This window comes from Hirundo rustica, chromosome 6 (genome assembly GCF_015227805.2).
Source record: "Hirundo rustica isolate bHirRus1 chromosome 6, bHirRus1.pri.v3, whole genome shotgun sequence".
Lineage (NCBI taxonomy): Eukaryota > Metazoa > Chordata > Aves > Passeriformes > Hirundinidae > Hirundo > Hirundo rustica.
Window position 1 is genome coordinate 6,784,767 of NC_053455.1, and position 18,771 is coordinate 6,803,537.

At 41.3% G+C, this 18,771-nt stretch overlaps 1 protein-coding gene across 1 annotated transcript; it reads right to left on the bottom strand.

Annotated features, from left to right (window-relative positions):
• Positions 1-258: 258 nt before the first annotated feature.
• SGPP1 (sphingosine-1-phosphate phosphatase 1) lies at positions 259-17,555 on the bottom strand. The gene is made up of 3 exons (XM_040068501.2): positions 16,791-17,555; positions 6,520-6,609; positions 259-4,311 (listed from the first exon to the last, which is right to left on the bottom strand). Exons 1-3 carry the CDS (start codon positions 17,382-17,384, stop codon positions 3,760-3,762), a joined length of 1,236 nt encoding a protein of 411 aa, XP_039924435.1. The 5' UTR covers positions 17,385-17,555; the 3' UTR covers positions 259-3,759.
• Between the last annotated feature and the right edge of the window lie 1,216 nt (positions 17,556-18,771).

The window sequence follows — 18,771 nt, forward strand, 5'->3', positions numbered from 1 at the left end:
ACAACCCTTAATTATTTACAAGTTCAAAATTACAATCTTCATATAAGTAGCAATTGTTTACAGAAGTTCTGGACAATCCCTCAGAAATAAGCAAAAAATGGAGTAAAAAATACTGAGAGCAGTAACAATAACTAACTAACTAACTAACTAAAAAAAAAAAAAAAAAAAAAAAAAAAAAAAAAAAAAAAAAAAAAATTACTAGCTTTGAATATCCAGACAATTTAACACTGTTCTGGTAAGAAAAAAAAAAAAAAAAAAAAAAAAAACACAAAAGCCATATATCACATTTGGAAATGCCATTTTAAAAGAAATTAATCTTTCTGTTTGGTTTTTCTTTCCATGAGAAATGCTGTACATAACCTTAAAAAAAATCCAAATAAATAAACAAAACCCAGCTCCCTATGGTTTGCCAATTTACCTTCAAGTTGCTCCTTCACCTCCTGATCAGAGACCCAACAGCTTCATAAGTGATCACACAGTTTTTATAAACATGAAACTTTTTTCCAAAATATCAGATTCTAAACCTCACCCAAGATGCAATGCACATGTCAGTTCTGACTGAGGGCCAGGTCAGAAAAAATCCTGCTCCTATGTTTAAGGCAGTCTCAGACGAATTTGCGTCTCTTCCACCTCTTGGAAAACAGAATTTTGTCAAATTGCTCTCTATCTGCCTGTTGGTTTTAAGGTTTATTTCATACAATATTTTAAAATAAGTCAAATTTAGCCTGCAGCTTTTTAATAAATGTGCTTTTTTACCTGGTTCTATAAAGTAGGATTTCTCTCTGGGACTGAGGGAGTTCAGGATGTAACAGGATGTTTTTGCACCACATCATAAAGGGTTTCAAGCATACTGTCCTTCTGGAAAGACAGTTGACTACCCCTTAAAGCTATGTTAACTTTATAAATAAAGAATTTGGTACCAGCTGGTGCTAACACTAGAAATACTTTGCATGTTCAACTCCAAGAATAGATTAGGGCAAAGACAGTGCTCCAGTTTTACCTGCTGCTTTGTTACGCCCAATTCCAAGGAATCTTAGCTTATTAGTAAACAAAATTCTACTCCTGTACAAATACTTTACTTGGATTTTTAAGCATTTACATGTCTGTGATTCTTTATTCTCTAAAGGTATTCATATTGCATGACTTTTTGTGCTAACTGCCCTCTCGAGCATAACCCCTTATAAAACATGAAAATAGAACAGTAGAACTTTTTCTCATGTAAACTTCAGTGAAGTAGCTGCTGAAGGTGCTGTACAAACACTCTGATGGCCATTTCCTGGGTACTGGTACATGGAACGTGACATTTTGAACTTACTCAATGTAATGTATAAAAATATAAAAAATATGTTTATGACAGCAGAATAAGCTACAGTGCAGTTTTCCTCAGCCTGTTGAAAGCCCTGTGTGATCTTTTTCACACCTTCCAGATCCTCTACAGTACATCTCATGTTCCATTAATACTAGAAGAGAGCAAGCACAGCTAGAAAATACAGCTTTAATTATGCTCTTTATGAGGTAAACTTGAAGTTTCTATAAGTTCAATATGTACCTTAAAAAATTAGTTTTGTTCACTTACCTTTTCTGTGCTAAAATTTAAACATTTTTTGCTATAAACTGTAAAGCTAGGATATTTACGGAGAATATGCCCTAAATTTCAGAGAAATTATCCTATTATTTTTAACAGTCCTCAGACTAATTGAATATAATTGAAACTACACCACTTGCTTAGGGCTTTAAGCATAAGGCATTTTGTGTACATTCCCCCAGCTATTTATTTCATGGCTATCTTGGTGTGTGAGGCCAAACCAGTGGAAATCCCACTCTCAAAACCCCAGAAACCAATTTACCTTTTACTGCACATTCAGCATTGAACTGCAAAAGAGGAACAGACCCAAAAATCAAATCGAGAAATCAGCACTGAAACAAGCTAACCATTTTCTACTGGGTAATGTCTTTTCAGCTATGGAAGTTGTTTAACACACTCTCAGTTCTGAATGCCTCTGTTTGAATACATTCATAGCAGTGCATTCAGGATGCACTGGAAAAATGCACCAGAAAAGTAAATTTTTCACATCATCCAGTGCCAGTGTACCATAGACCTTGTCTGCTTCAAAGAAAGTGAAGGTGATTTTGTAAATCTACATACTAACAGCTTAGAGATATCTCCAACACAAAAAACCCAAAGTTCTAAAACCAAGTATTGTTTACAAAAAATGTAGGGTTTGTATTCCATCTAATCACCGTATTTCCCAACCAAATGATGTTTTTTCTGAAAAACACATACATACAATACAAAATTAAGTAATTTGTGTCTGGACAGACACTGAGACAGAGCTTCCTGCATGAAGTTCCTGACCTGGAAAGAACAGATCAGGCAACGCATGAATGAGACAAAACAAAACAGAAAAAGGCACGTGAAGTTACACTTGAAGGGAAAAGGATCATGGAAAGCTCAAAAGCACATAATAAAATCCTGCCAAATTTAGACACCATGAACTGTTCATGCATTGACCATACTGTCCTTCTAGACTGCTCACCGTCTGTCAAGCAGAATGATTACAAGTTTACTTTAATTGTTACATTGTCTTATAAACTATCTAAATCGGGTAAAAGTGATAATCACCTTTAAATATAGTATATTAATGCATAAAAATACAGATTTTTCTAGAATAAGTATTATATTTTCTAACCAAATACCTAAACGCAGTGGTCCTTCTAGATTAGTTTGGAATAATAAGTGAAGCCCACTTCTTTGCAGAATGGGGTGATTTTATTGTTTATATGTTTAAATAATTTATTTTTAATATCCATCCACTGTATAAACAATCTCCAGAAAAATATATCCTCTTGCAGTAACTTACAATACACATTAAAAATACTTACAAAAGGGACTATTGTTCATTTACAACATCTTGAGCTCAAGGACACAATTCATGAGTCATTTAATTTATGCAATTTTCATCAGGAAAAACTGAACATTCTGGTTGACTTGGACCATGTCAGCAACATGGACAATATAACATTTTTTAGTACCTGCCTAATTATGTAAGACTTTCAATAAAATTAGGCATTTTTACATCACAGTATATATGGCATTTCTTAATTTAGCAACAGAAAGGCACAGTTATTAAACCATAAAATACAGTACCTGAATTATATGTACTCTAGTGATATCTATCTATGCTAATCCAGACATATTTCTCCACAAAGGGGGCTAAGGAAAATGGCTTCTGCTTGTTTGTTTAGAAAAATTCAACCTCAGTACGAGTTTGGTCCGTTAGAAACAACTGTTAGCTGAAATACCTTGAAGCAGGACTTCAGGAAAGAAAGCAAATTTAATAGTCTATGGTCCAACAGCTTGAACTAATCACCGTGAAATGGCAAACAGATGATGAATGGAGCCTTCTGATTAGCTGTCAGACACAGCTGCTGAAGTGTCAGTGTACGGTGACAGGTACAGACTGGCAGCCATCCCAGATACATTCACTGCATCACACACACACAGACTTGGTTACAGCAATAAGTCCAAAAAGAGCATTTACAGAGGTCAGCACTTCTCCTGGACTGATGCGTGACTGCTGGCCCTAAACCATCCCCAGAGATGTGCAAAGCCCTTTAAATGCTTTGCCTGCTTTGTATTGCTGTTAATAGGAAGACCCTGCTAAAAACCAAGCTGGCCGGCCTTCCCTTAGCAAACTAGTGCACCTCTTCAAAAAGCAACTTAGCTCAGTTCTCCCTACCCAAAGTGACCAAACTGCATCAGGAAAGACCAATGAAGTGGAAGAGGCAAGGAACAATAAACATGAGGGAGAACCCGACCATTCCGTAGGTAATGTAGCGGTAGGGCAGCTCGACCTCCATGCGCTGCCTGGCTCGCCGCACGTCGTCGTGCGGGACGCGGAATATTTTACACGCCAGCGGAATCGTGGCTTTCTTCATGGCCACTTTGGTCAACAACAGAACAACGACTCCAATCAACAACCGCAGGATGGCTTTTCCAAACACCGTCACGGTGAGGGAGGACACAGACAAGGGCAAGGCGTGGGGAGGAGGATCCAGCTGCAGACCCACCATGTAGTTGACGTGAGAGCCGCAGGCCACGCCGGCACCGCAGCCCAGGATCTGAGCCGTGTCTCCTCGCGACGTGCTCCACGTGTCCAGGGTGAAAGAGAAGATGCCCAGGGCCAAATGGAGACTGATGATAATTAAGGGTGCGTATTTGTAAGTTAAGTTGAAGTTGTCGATCAGGTCCACGACTGGATGGAAGACAGCCAGGATAAGAATAGCATACAGAAATCCAGCAATAACATCCTGTTGAGGAGAAAGATATGCTATCAGTGTAAAAACCATTAAAAAAACACAAACCCCTCAAGTTACATTAGCAAGAATACAAGCCTAACTGCTGTAGTGTTAAAAGTAACCTGTGGATTCCCGTCTTTTCCCTTTTCAACACTCAATCTTTCTTACCCTAAACATAAGGTAAGGAATTGCATTTGATCATCTGTTTACAAATCACCTGCATCCTGACCAGATCATGAACGAAGTTCTGATCAAAGGATCCTACATGGAACTTGCAGGGGTGATGGTTTTTAACTAAAAAAGGGGGAGATTCAGCCTGGATATAAGGAAGACTTTTTTTTTCCAATGAGTGTGAGGAAGCACTGGTACAGCTTGTGCAGAGAAGGTGGTGGATGCCCTGTCTCTGGAAACATTCAAGTTCAGGTGGGACAAGGCTCTGAGCAACCTGTTCTGGCTGAAGATGTCCCTGCTTATTGCAGGGGGCTTGGACTAGATGATCTTTAAAGGTTTCTTCCAACCCAAAACTATTCTGTGATTCTTCTAGGATTTTTTTCTGCTGGCAACATTGGTCTGTGTCCAGGGCATCCAACCTACAGTCAGCACAAATCCAGCCCAGCTAAATGTGTTCTGCCAACTTAAGTTTGCTGAAACAGCTCAACAGTGGCTCTGAGGGCCTGGGCGCCAACACACCCAAACACTGGCAGCAGCAGCAGCTGGGGCAGCAGTCAAGGGCCACTGCAGCCAGGCACTACAGCAGCTTCAACTTCCCACCAGCTTCAGAATTAACAATGCTGGAAGAATGGGAACTGTTTCTAAATATTAAAGGAGAGGAAAAGATAAACTCTGTGGCTGCCTAACTGATTTTCAGTTTTACTATTGTTTTTAAAGGTGTTTTCTTAATGAAAAGGTTACTCTATTTTTTACTTCAGCATTAAATTTCAGTTAACTGCTGACTGATCACTCAGTTGCATGGAATTCTCTGCTAAATTTGTCACCTTCAATTGTTAAAGAAGAATTTGTGCAATGCAAGCACTACAAAGTGGCCTGCCTTCATTTTCCTGCTTATCAGCTCTTCCACATGAGCCAGGAGGTGGAACTTCAATCAGCAGAGTTTGTATTGCTCCAGCTTCAATGAATCACTTTTATCTGCTTCCACTAATTGAAAGCTTGATAAAAGCTCTAATAAAATTGACTAATATAAACATCAGACTTGTTCATTTCAGAAGCAACAAAAGCTTTCTGCTCTATTTGCCACCTCCTCCCCCCAAACTTAGGCACAGTGGTTGATGTATATTGCAGGCACCACATGGTGAAATGTATTCCTTCAAACTCTGCAGAGGATTCAGATGTGAAACTGCAGAACAGCCCTGTCTGCTTGCTCACTATTTGTTGCATGCCTTTGTTCTCTGACATTTTGTGTCAGCTGAACTATCAGTCCATCACATCATCCATGACAGACTGGTTTTAGATTGGGAAGCCATCTAACTTCCCAAATGCAAAAATATAATTTAGTTTTTCTGAGCTGCTTTATCTTCCCATGCTCCTTTTACACTGTGTTCATCTACCAGCTTTTCTACTCCCTACCAGCTTATCCTTTTCTGTCTCTTAGCTTTTCTTCTAGCATCTTTAGCTACCCTCATTAGTGGTCTTGCATTGCAATTACTACTTTGTAGTGTTCTTGTTTTCTCATTTTTACATTGCATGCACTTGTGCTACAGTCAGGGAGTTTTAATCCTGTTTAATAAATGAGTTTGTTTTTCAAAGATGACAACTCTGTTACCCGGTTTTAGAAACTCTAGCATGTAGAGTGGCACTCTGAAATGCACATGCTTTGAGCAGCTGATGTGTAGTGAACTTTTAATAGCCTCTTTCTCATTCTGCAAAATGATTTCTACTCTGCAGAGGAAAATTTAGTCTACACTTTAGAGCAGTCATCAATTTCTGCACTAAAAAATGACATTAAACACCTGTTAAGTTTCAACTGTGGCCTGAGTTTATAAAAGACAAGTATAAGTTTAGCATAAGAGCCACTTTTTAGCTATTTTATCAATTTCTATGCTGAAGAAACATGTCTTCTGTTTCTGTGTGGTAGGACATTCAAACAAATACATCTGTATACAATTTTGCCCTGTAAAACCTTCAATGTGATGGAAGCTTATAAAATCAGAAAAGGATTAAAAAAACCAAAAGGTTTAGTAGTAGATTATATTATTTCCTTACCAAAATTGAATGCATTCCCATATAAATTCGGCTACAGCAAACCAAAGAACACCAGCAGAATGCCAGGATCAGTCCAAACATAAGGGGATACTGGCAGGAAAGAAAAATGCAGAAACTGTATTAGAATTTGGAAAAAATAAATTAAAAAAAAAAAAATCACTCTGAACATCCCATAATTAATTCCAATTAATGCCACTGACGCTTACCCTTTTCCTTGCCCTAGCCTCCACAGGCCAAGCAGAGCACCTTTTCTTAAAATCATTATTAAGTCAAGCTTTCAACCTTCCTCTGTCCTCCCTGCATTTAGAATGTATGAATTTCAGTGCTTTGATCTTTGTCAAAGCAATAAGAACTGTATCAATCTCTGTAGCAGTTGTCTTGCCACGCTCTGACATCCCAAATTGACCACTTGGGCACAGACAAGTGTGTTACACCATGGAACAGTGTTTCACTGGGTGAAGCAGCTCCATCACATACCAGCATTGTTAGCAATGACACAGGCAGAATAATGTGGCTTCACTTTTTTTCCTGAAAAGGAGGAGCTCATAACAAAATTACAAAGAAATTCAATTCCTTCCTCAATTCTTTGTTTTAAAGCTTCTGCAATCATTGACTCAATCTCTGGGTATCAGCATGAAACTCCTAACAGTAACCTTTTTTGTTCTTTCCAAGCCCACATAAATTTTCTCCTACAAGCCACATTTGTTAAACAAAAAATCATCAAATAATTACTTCCAATTATTTTTGACTTTTCACTTTTTATTAATAAGGACTGTTTACCAGGGAGAAATAAATTATTTTGCTTTAATAAGTACATATCATGTAGAAAACCAGTTTTTTAACTTTTTCAGGTTTCAGATAAAACTATGCAATTTTACATATTACAGCACAGTAAGAAATACTTTCCCCACTATTGCAAAAATGTTGTACAAGAGAGGATACAGCTTCCTTTTTTTGCCACTATCGTATAAAAGACGCAGTCACAAGATAAAATGGCACAATTCCAAAATTGCTTTGCTTCCTACGATAAACATTTTCAATATAAACAGGCAGCCTCGATGTAGTCAAACCTAGGAATAAAATCTAAGAATTACAGGCAGTTTTCTTCCCCTTGTTCCTTTTATGGGCAACCTGAAGGGTAGAATATCCAGCAAATTAGAGAAAATATCTTTAAAATTACTGGAGGAAATTCTCTGTCCTCTGTGAAGGCCACTTAACAGATTGTAAAGTTCCAAAATCAGTCTTTCAGTTAAAGGTTTGAGATAGGATTATCACTCTTCTGCATTTTTCCAACCTTCCCTGAATTCTCAACTCCAGGACCATGTTTGCATGACAAACCCAAAATAACATTCTCCAATTAAGAGAAAATCAGGAAGATTACATTTCATATAAGAAGCAGATTTCATATTAAAATAAATTCTAAATGTCCGGCTCATAGTTCTGTTCTATCTAGACTAAACTCTACTTCCTGCAGCAACATTTGTCTTTGCTTCTATCACATTCATCTACAAACTGGATCTAAACAGAACTGTGTACTTGTGACTCATTTCTGACTGGAATGATGACAGAACAAACTCAAGTTTCCTGCCTTTCAGAACTCTGCTAATCCCGGGCAATGCACCAGTAACTCTGTCACACTCACACGTGACTGCAGAGTTACCAGATACCAACACTGCTACAGCAGCCACAAAAGCAGCGTTTTGGTACCCTCCAAGTGCAGCCACATCCTTCTGCTCCACCGTGCTTTTCCCTTTGCCATTCTCTCAGGGTGGAAGGAATGCTCCCTGCACGGTGCTGCTCCTCCCTCCCTCCCTCCCACAGCACTCTCCAAGCAGAAGGGCTGCATGTGCAGGGACAGCTGTACCCTGTGGCCTCTGAAGCAAAGAGCAGCTTCAAGTTTCAAACTGTTTGGCCATCACTTGATACCCTATGTCCGTTCTTGTCTCCTGACACGCATCCTTTGTGCTTTCAGAGCCCAATTAGGGATAAGGCTTTTCTTTAATAAATAAAGATTTGTCCTGTTTCTGCAGTACCTGACAGAGGCTGGAGCTTTAGTAGGAAGATGAATGAAGTGCCAGGCTCGGCAGCCGTTCATGATGCTGTAGGTGAGAGGCTGGGACAGGGTAAAGGAGGAGGTTAGAGCAACTAAACAACAAAATCCTGAGAACAAGGAGTATGAAGGAAATAGTAAGGTGGGAAGTCTTGTTTTAAGAGTCCTGAGCAGGTGACTGTAAACAGCAGGGAGACTACAATAATTCTGAAAATGAAAGAAGAAATGCTTGCTCTCAGGGAAGTCACAGGGGAGGGGTGTGGAAGAAACGGAAACTCCAGCTCTGAAGAATGTTTTGGAAAAATTATTTGGCTCCGTCATATCTTACTCTAATTCTGAATAAATACTCCTTAAACCAACTGAGAACACGGGCTAGTTTAGTTTCTCTAGCAAGGCACAGTAGAATAGCTTGAGTTGAAAGAGACAGTTCAAGGCCATCTAGTCCAAGCACCCTGCTCGGAGCAGGGACATCTTCAACCACAACAGGTTGCTCAGAGCCCCATCCAGCCAGGCCCAGAATGTTTCCAGGGATGGGGCATCCACCTCCTCTCTGGGCAACCTGTGCCGGTGTTTCACCACCAGAAGTAAAAAACTTTTCCTGCATCTGATCTAAATTAATCCTCCTTCAGTTTAAAACCATCACCCCTTCTCCTAGCACAAAAGGCCCAAAGGAGTTGGCTCCCATCTTCCTTACAGGCATCCTTTAATTACTGATCACAAATTGGGAACAACACCCTGCATCCTCCCTGGCCTGTTTTCACTCCTACCTTTTAAAGCAGCCACTGGGTTCAAGAATTCCCAGAACACCAATCCGGTAGCACCTGCTTAAAATCTGCCCTGAGGTGGGAAGACAAGCTGTGTTTGGTTCTCACATACAAGGATAAGTGCACAAGGTGACTAAAGGAGGATATCAGCACTCCCACACACCTCTGAGCTCAGCAGCATGCCAAGTCATACCACCAACAGGGGACATCACCTGGATCCTTGTAAAAAAAGCTGATGCCATCAACTTACTTCCAAATTGTTGCCTGCAAGGCTGAGGTACCAGCAAGCCTTATAATAATGCTGTCTTATAATAATGGATTTCAAGAGTCTCCTCTCTTAATCATAAATGCATAGTCAAAGGAAGAAACAAAGATTTTACTAGGTGTTCTACTTAAAACAGGCACATTTTATGAGAGAAATGTGAAAATTTGAATATAAACTTATATCAAGTATTCAGGGAAGACAGTCATAAGCACCTTTTATTTTTATAACGTTGACTTGAGTCTCTACTTAAATGAGAGCTATTAAAGCAAGACAGCTGAATTCCAGCAGTTTTAGTCCCATGGTTCCTGGCATGCCAGATCAGACCTACAGAGGCACAAAGGACAAAAGATCACAAGCTTACTTCCACTCTCTTCCCCAATTCACTGCTGGTTTTACACAGGTAGGCATCAGAAGGCAGACTGGCATCACATGTCCCTCCAGACGAGGGTGTGGAAGGTTGTCAGAGATCACAGCTGGGAGGGGTAGACATAGAAACCAGGTTTCATTCTCTCAGCTGTTCTTTTTGATAAAAGATATTGATGTACCATTGTTCTTGACCACTCTTGGTGTCACTTTCAGTCAGATACTCAGGAGCCGCCCATTTTGGACACAAACATCTCAAACCCTGTCTCCATGCCCTCAATTAAGACTATCTTATGTATATCCTCAAAAACTCCTTATGCCTCCTCCATAGCCAACATGCCACCTTAACAATTCTGAGTGTGGGGTTTTTTTTCCTTTGAATTGCATACTGCTTTCTTTTTTATAAATTAAAAAACCCCAAACCAATAGGCATGTTATTTAAAAAATAATTCTTAAAAAAGTTAATTGATTTCTTAACTTCACATATTAAGGTAAAGCTAGGGATAAAACTGATTGAATAAACTGCTCATCATGTTTCAGACCTCAATTTTGTTCCCACATCCAGAATCTTGTTTTAATCAAAGAAATTGAATTAAATTCATATTTGTAAAACAGCAGTGAAACTACTCACAGTAAGTCTTGGAGAACTTTATGCCCTGTGTTTTTGAAAGAAAACTCCCATCCTATAGAAAATTCCACTACAGCCTCCAAAACTGACTTTCAAGCTCTGACTGGACTATGCACAAAACCCTTCCCCATCCTCCTCCCTCTCCTTGATCTTTTTGCCAAGAGTCTTAATAACATAACCATTGTTTAAAAATGCTCATAAGGAAACAATCTGTCCTAAAAGCTTTGACCTAGGTCAGAAAATTCCTTCTTTCATAAGAGAACATTATTAAAAGACACTCTAAATGCTCACTTCTTTACCTTTTTAAAGCGCATTCTACACCGGAGAGGTTTCCAGCACCCACAAATGATTCCAAAGTAACTTCCTAATATTTTCAGTGTTCTACAGTATATAATGATCTTTTTTAATCATATCATAACTCAGAAGTTCAACTTGAGTTTGAGACAATTATTTTGGGCTAAAGTTTCACTGAAAGAATCCAAGCAGCACTTGCAGCACCAGGCTTTTAATAAGGTATTCGGGCCATGTATTGGCAGCAGTCATATGAAAAACTATAATCAATGTTTATGGGAATGACTCCAGCTGGACAGATGAGTTCAAAAAGCACAGCATAAAAATGATTTTGTGAAGGGAGCAAAAGAAAAGGGAGAAGAGGATTGTTAGAAAAGAAAGACCACCAATCAGTCATTTCAGGAAAAATAAACTTTTTATTTCAAAATGGGCCAGGTGGTAAATACCACTGGTTAAGCTACATTTATCAATTATTTTCTTCTTGCACTGACCAACATTAATATCAAGAGACATAAAAACCTCAGTGTTTCAAATCACTACAAGAACCTCTTTTTAAAATTCCAAGATAAACTTTTCAATGCCAGTCCTGAAGGAAGTTAAAATATTTAATTTTCTGCTACACCTAATCTGAAAAGAAATTAAGGAGTAACAATAGGAATTAGCTTGTTATTTCTTTTCATTGCAGTAATTAAAAAATAATCCCTCTCTGAACACAGCTAGCAAGAATCATTTATTGCTTGCTCTGTTTATGCCCCAATACCTAAAACTGCATTTTTTCTGCAAAATAGTGTTTTCTCAGTTTAATTAGCACACCCTATTTGAAAGAGTAAGTGCTTTACATGTGTACAATGCACCAAGAAAAAAGAAATGGCTTGAGAAGTATTTCCTTTGAATTACTTTTTCATCAAAAACTCTGCATCCAACCTTAGAGCATTTGTTTTTACATGTCCTCCCCCAAGACCCTTTACACTAATTAAAGATTTGCTTAGGCAAAACTGAAAAATACATATAATGACTATCAACATAGTCTAATAAGACAGGCTGCTGTATTTCTCTGGCAGAGATTCCCTAGTGACATTTGTCAGAACTGGCTGTGCTCTTTTCAAACTTTTAAGAACACCTGCATCCAACAACTTTTTTTCAGCTCCCTTTACAAATTACAGGCCTTAATATGGCCCACAGGAGACCTTACACCTCAAGCACACAAGACAAGGCCAGTGCTGACCCTCCAAATTCCCATCTCTCTCTCAAATCATCGTGTGGGTAATTCTGTGTTTGCAGATCATCCCCTCAGTTGTGCTTCCCATGTCAGAAGAGTTTTTGTTTGTTTAAGAAACGTGTACAAGAAGACCAATTAGACAAGCATGCACACATCTCTTTGCCAACATTTCTTCCCAACACTTCAGTATTTCAGCCAAAGGCCCATTTGGGCTTCTCTGGGACATGATGTGTCTCTTTCTGAAGGGACTGCACTTGCTCCTGCACACAGATTTTGTACGTTAAGAGATGGTTTTCTGTGTGTAGCTTCCGGTTTATCATGACATCAATCTTACTGAAAATGCAAGCCTTTCACCAAGGACAGACATTTATAACTAGAATGTGCCCTTTTCTGCAAAATTCTCTTTACAGCACTGTTGTGATTAGGCTGTTTATTCATCCCCAATAACCAATTATTCCCAACCAATTATTCCCTATTTCCAGTGGGGATCAGAGAGTTTAGCCTTTTGAAATGAAAGAGCAGGCAGACAATTCTAGAGGTGATCTTCAGTAGTGGTCAATCAGAACCACAGAGCGATGCCCATCTCCCTGAAATCCCAATACAGGTCGTGTCAAAACCATCTCATTTAATTACATTCACCAGCTTTGGCTGATAAAAGCCACAGTGCAGATGAAAGACTTCTGGAAGGGAATTTCACGTGGTACCACATAAGACTCTTACACAACCGGTACCAGAGAGTCAAAAGAGCACAGAGTAAATGAAAACTGTAAATGAAAAATACATCAGAGAGGCCACTGGAGAATAGATGCCCCTACTGCAAGGTCTGAAGTGGTGTTTATCCAGGTCACCATTAGCAGCAGAGGGTGGAAAGACAGTAACTGATGACAGGCTTTGCATATCAAACACTGCCAGACACTACCCAGGGAGGACAATGCTGTCATACTCAGCACCACAAGCTGCTTCAGAAGGTAAATCAGCGTTGGTTAATATAGTTAAAGGCCTGCTACTCATCAGCCCAGGCTCTGGGCTCCTGCTGAATGTCAACCAAAGTTTGCTCAGTGGCTACAGCGAGAGGCAGCAGCTCCTCACTGAGCTCAGGAAGGAGGGCAAACCCATCATTTCCTAATGCACACAGCTACTGCTAGAGCCACGCTGCATCCTGGAGGAACTCTGGGAGAGAAGCAAATTTTCTGTATCCCCTGGCTGATATTTATTTTTTTTCCTCCTCAAAATAAGCCAACACACCTATGACACTTTCAGGTACCATCCCAACTCAAGGACCATTTCTAATAAAATACATCGTGGTATCTACTTGAAATCAGCAGTTCAACATAAACAAAATATAAAAACCACTTTTTCCAGTAGTATCAGCCTAAGTGTTTGGAGATTTTAGTGGATAATTAGCAGTTCACGCTATCTCTTCCTCCTCACATCTGGGACATGATACAAACGAGCCTGGCTCAAACTATCACTATTTCAAAGAAAACAGGTTTTCCCCAATTTGCTAAAAGTTACTTTTTCCTACATTGTATCAAGATCTATAACCTCACTGTCTTTTAAGTGTTTGCCCTCCTCTTTCACATCAAAGACAAGGGGGAGGGGCGGTTGAAATCAACATTTATAACATTCCCAAATTCTCATGAATCTTTGTATGTCAAGGTTACTGAAATGTCTTTGAAATAAATGCTTCTCCTTGCAGAAGGGTAACATATTAAACAAATAAATAGATATGGATTATGCAAGTAGAATCAAAAGTTTCAGGCAAGCTCTTATAACACAAGAAACTGAAAAAATTGGATACAATGGACAGAACAGTTAGCCATTATGGAAGTTATCTTAATATGCAACTCACTTCTGTCTGAGAGACAGTTTCATTGAATATTACTTATGCCTGAAGTCTCTAATTGTGATAATTTGCCAAAACCATCTCTGAAAATATTTTACTTGAACAATTACGTTTATAGAAAGTATTTTAGTTGTATAGTCAAAAATCCTTTTGAGTACTCTGTGAAAAGAAAATTATTGTAACAGGATTGCTTAAAGGCATTGAAAAATTGAAAAGCACAAACTCAACAGGTTAAGAAATCCAAACATGGTTTTAAATGGAAAATCTGGGACACACCTAGAAAAAAAGGAGCACATTTTCTCTGTTCTCTATGTTCTTCAAGAAAAAGACTCAAATAGATTGCCTTTGATAGAAAATAACTATTACACAATAGTAGGAAGTCATAGATCACTGAAAGCAAACTGCAAGTGAGCTACACAAGAGATTCCCTCCTCACTGGTGTACCATCTTTTAGAGCAAGAGGAGCTTTCTTTAGTACAAACTTCAAAGTGACAAACTCAAAGCTGTCTGTATTCCAGAGTAAAAGTCCCCGTGGAGAGTTACACCTATACCTGCTTAAATTCATCCTCAGCCTCGTTCCACCAGGATTTGCTGAACCAACAATCCCAAGATATTGTCTCATCATAATCAGGCCCTGTGTAAGGCTTCTTTATACTAAATATATACAGAAAAGTGCCACCTGCACCTACTGGTAAATTTGTAGAATTTAATAAAAATCGTATTAAAAACTCCTTTATCTTTAATAGCTTTCCAAGAGCTTCTGAAATCAATCTTTTTTAACAGCATTTCCAGAAAAACACCATTTTCCATGACAAAAAGATGTCACATAGGTTCTACTCCCTTTCAAGACAAGTAAAACAGGGAGAACAGAAGAAGTGTCAGATGAAAGTTTAACTCTAGAGGTTAATCAAAAGACCCTTGGCATGCCGTTGGTTAATTACTGATTAATTTTTGGAAATAATTTAAAAATCAGAAGGGATTTTTTTTTTTTTTACATGAGTATTTCAAAATTACAGAAGTTGATCTCAGAGAGGTCGTTTATTCATACTAATTTTCTCAGAAAAAGGAATTGAAACCAAGACTCAAACACTTGGCTTCTCCATTTCTTAAGCACAGCCCTACACAAATAACAAGGCTGAATGTTTATGATTCCTTACCATGCATTCATGGTAAATATATTCAGTCAATTAGCAGAGTGTTTAACAGACTGCAGTGGCAGGGTTGGCAAACCACAGACGGAACTTGGTTCGTTGGCAAAAACACCATTCACACCGTGTTTGCTGGTTCTGTAAAGGCAATCGAGACAGGTTCTCTCTCCTCTGCACACATGACATCAGCCTGTGCAAAGCTGATCGACTGGTACTGCTAAATGAGTTTCCCACATGCAAAGAAGTACAGCTCCAGTTTGTTCTTCCAAATGACACCAGCCCTACACATCCAACAAGCAATAATCAAATACACAGATTTTGGTCATTTAATAAAAATAAATTTGAGATGAAGCATCTCAGTGGCAAAACCTCAAATATTTATTTCAAACACTCACAAAAATGACACATATATATATATATATATATATATGTAATTATTATGTCTGCATAACTCCAGCTGATAACACTTCACCATTTCTTAGCAAACATGAATCCCTAAGAGCTTCCTTTTGGGCACATGCATTCACCTTGCAGAAACAGATACATATCTTTGGTTAGAGAGGCCAAATAAAATCTCTAACCCTTAATCGTCTCATTCCTTTCAGTCACCCATTCTAGATGCTGAGATAGAGCCACAGTGTCAGGCAGCGCCAGCAGACAACTGGTGACTGTTACCAGTAACTGGGACGACAAGAGTTAAGCAAGCCCCTGCACGAAGCTTAGACAGAGTTCGTTCTCTTTTCCGACATGACTTACATCCAACTTAAACCAGGCGGGTATTACAGTTAGGATTAGTAAACATCAACAACTTAAGAGTCGAATTACTGCCTAACTTAAACATTACACAGCAAAACGCCGCACTGGACATTTATCTGGGAAAGCGTTCTCCCTCAGTTACAGCTGGAAGTGGTGCAGTGATTTACAGGGCTGGATGTGCTTTCTTTGGAGTTGCTGCTGTTGCCATGCTTCCAGCAGCCAGCGCCAAAGCACATGCCACTGCTTGCGTAAACCAGGCGATCAGCAGTGTTATTTTAACTTATCTATTGACCCCAAGTGCAACAGCCAGATTTTAGAGACTCTGCTGAATGAAGGTGCTGAAAATATCACAGATTATCAGTTCCTGCTAATTATGAACACGGTGATAGATTGTAGAACCTCCTGAAAGTACAAATACCAGAATCATTTCCAGCTTGTGGCTAAGGAAAATAAAATCGTTAGAGAAAAGGCTAAAGCTACAACTCGGTGACGCTGCGAAGTGACTCGAAGCAAAGAAGGATCAACAAGAAGCCCTTTAGTTACTGGCTCCCCACCAAATTCTCACTCTGTAAAACGAAATGCCTGTAAAAACATTGGATGCTTATCCAAACTTTGCGCAAATGGACAAGCTGAAAAAAAAACCCTCACAGGGACAAAACGCAGATTGTTACCGCGGACTTTTCATGTGTGCTGAGGTAATCCCCAAAGCTAGCACAACTTCCATTCACAAGACGCAATTACTAGAACACCTCTCGTTACCTGAGCACTCGCTTAAATCACAAGAGAAAAAAAAGGAGCGAGGCAAGGGTAAAAGGCACGAATCTCAATTTTCCCAACCAAACGCAGCCACCTCCCCTCTTGAAGAGAAATCAAGTCTGCCACAAGCTTACAGCCCGTGACTGGAAAGCGCACGGATGAGGACACGGAGGTGTGAGCATTACCTGCCAGCGGCCGTAGCTGAGCAGCAAGAGCGCCAGCGGGATGGCGGTGCCCGACATGGCGTGGGTGGAGGGCATGCTGTACTCGGAGTTATAGAAGACCTCCAGCTTCACCACGGGCGGAGAGGCAGGACGCGGCCAGCGGATCACATCCTTGGTGCACTGCCCCAGGTACATCACCCACACCCAGATGATGATGAGCCTCCGGCCCAGCCAGGCGTCCACATTCCAGATGCAGAAAGGGAAAAAGAGGATGTAGAAGAGCTCGTTGCCCAGCTCCGTACCCAGGCTGAACAGATAGTAGAGGAAGCGGCTGCGAGTGGCGAACTCCTGGCTGCCGTCCTCCTCCTCCGTCAGCGAGTTTCGGCGCGGCCTCCTTCTCCAGCGCCGCGGGGTTCCCGCCGCGCCGGGCACGGCCCCGTTCCCAGCGGGATGCGCCAGCCCGCCCGCGGGGCCACCGTTCGCCACCGGCCCCCGTGGCTCCGCGCCGGCCCAGCCCGAGGGCCCCTCCACCCCGCAGAGCCGCTGGAACGCGGCCACTTTCCGCGGGTCCTGCAGGTGGGCGGCCAGCCGGACCAGGCGCTGGCCGAGAGACATACCGCCGGAGGGCGGCGGGGGACTTCGTCTGAGGGGCGGAAAGGGGCACGGGGGCTCCGTGGAAAAAGCAAGCCGCTCCCTGAAGAGAAACCCGCGGGAAGGCGCGGGGCCGCGGATACCGCGGGACTACCCTCGCCTCCCTCGGTTCCTCTCGCCGCTCGCTCCCTCACGCCCGCCCCGCTCGCTCCCTCCCTCACGCCCGCGCCGGCCCCGCCCCGCCGCGCCTGCGCGCAGCCCCCACCCCGCGGGAAGAGTCCATCGCGGCGCGGATTGGCCGCGGCTCTCTCTTGGTCCCGCCCCCGCGGGCGGCGCAGCCAATCGGAGCTCAGCACGGCGCGAGGCGGTGCGCGGCGTGGGGCGGCCTCGAATGTGAGGGGCAGAGGCGCCGTAGGGCGGCTTGCGGGGTGGATGGGGTTTCTGCGGTTCCTTCTCATTCTCGTCCTTCTCCTTCTTCATTATAGAAACACAGAATCAACTGTGGTGGAAGGGACCTCTGAGATCACCGAGTCCAGCCTGTGACCGATCACCAGCTTCTCCACCAGACCATGTCACTGATTGCCCCATCCAGCCTTTCCTTAATTACCTCCAGGGACTCCACCCGCTCCCTGGGCAGCCCATTCCAATAGCTAATCACCCTTTCCGTGAAGAAATTCTTCCTAATGACCCACCTAAACCTCCCGTGGTGCTGCTTAAGAGTTCTCGGAGCCTGAATCTGGCGGTGTAAACACGACAGGCAAAGCGAAGGCAGCGAGCGGTCATAGCCGCGGCGGTCAGGCCGGTTCAGCGATGGGGGCCGGCAGTGACCACGGCTGCGGAGCCGCTCGGGGAGGTTCTGAGTGCCTGAGGCGAGGAGTCGTGTCTCATCCCATCTCCATAGTCGGGAGGAGACTCCACATCTCCTCGAGTGTGTTTGTGCAGGGCTGGGAGTTCAGCAGGACCAGGATATTTGTGAGCAGGTACTTTGCAAGTCCACAGTTCCACAGTGCGGTTTCCATCCTGGAAATGCTGGGAGAAATGGGATCTCTGCTCACTGTCGCTTCTGTATCTGTACTACAGATGCTGCTCCTGTGTGTTTGTATCTTGCCTTAAAATCAGGAGGTTAAACAAGTGATAAACTATTGCTTCGTGTAATTTTTAAAAGGATGAGTAATATGACCTGAGCAACTGGTTAGCTTAATAGTTATCCTAATCAAAATATAAAATCTGATGTGGAATTCAAATAATAAAAAATTGAAACAAAGATCTACAGTATTTTAGTTAAAATAGCTATCAATACTGTTTTGAGGAGGTACTTGACTTGGTGCTGCATGATATTCTCATTATACAGTGCCAACAAACCATACAAATGGAATTTGCTGCCATATCTCAAGAAGAAATCTGTATGACA

What these genes read in the sequence shown, in the direction of transcription:
- SGPP1 (XM_040068501.2), bottom strand. Translation starts at nt 17,384, where the DNA reads ATGTCTCTCGGCCAGCGCCTGGTCCGGCTGGCCGCCCACCTGCAGGAC. An exon ending in TCAGCTACGGCCGCTGGCAG is followed by an intron (nt 6,610 to 16,790) that starts GTAATGCTCACA and finishes CTTTCCTGCCAG; the next exon opens with TATCCCCTTATGTTTGGACT. An exon ending in TGGGAATGCATTCAATTTTG is followed by an intron (nt 4,312 to 6,519) that starts GTAAGGAAATAA and finishes TCTCCTCAACAG; the next exon opens with GATGTTATTGCTGGATTTCT.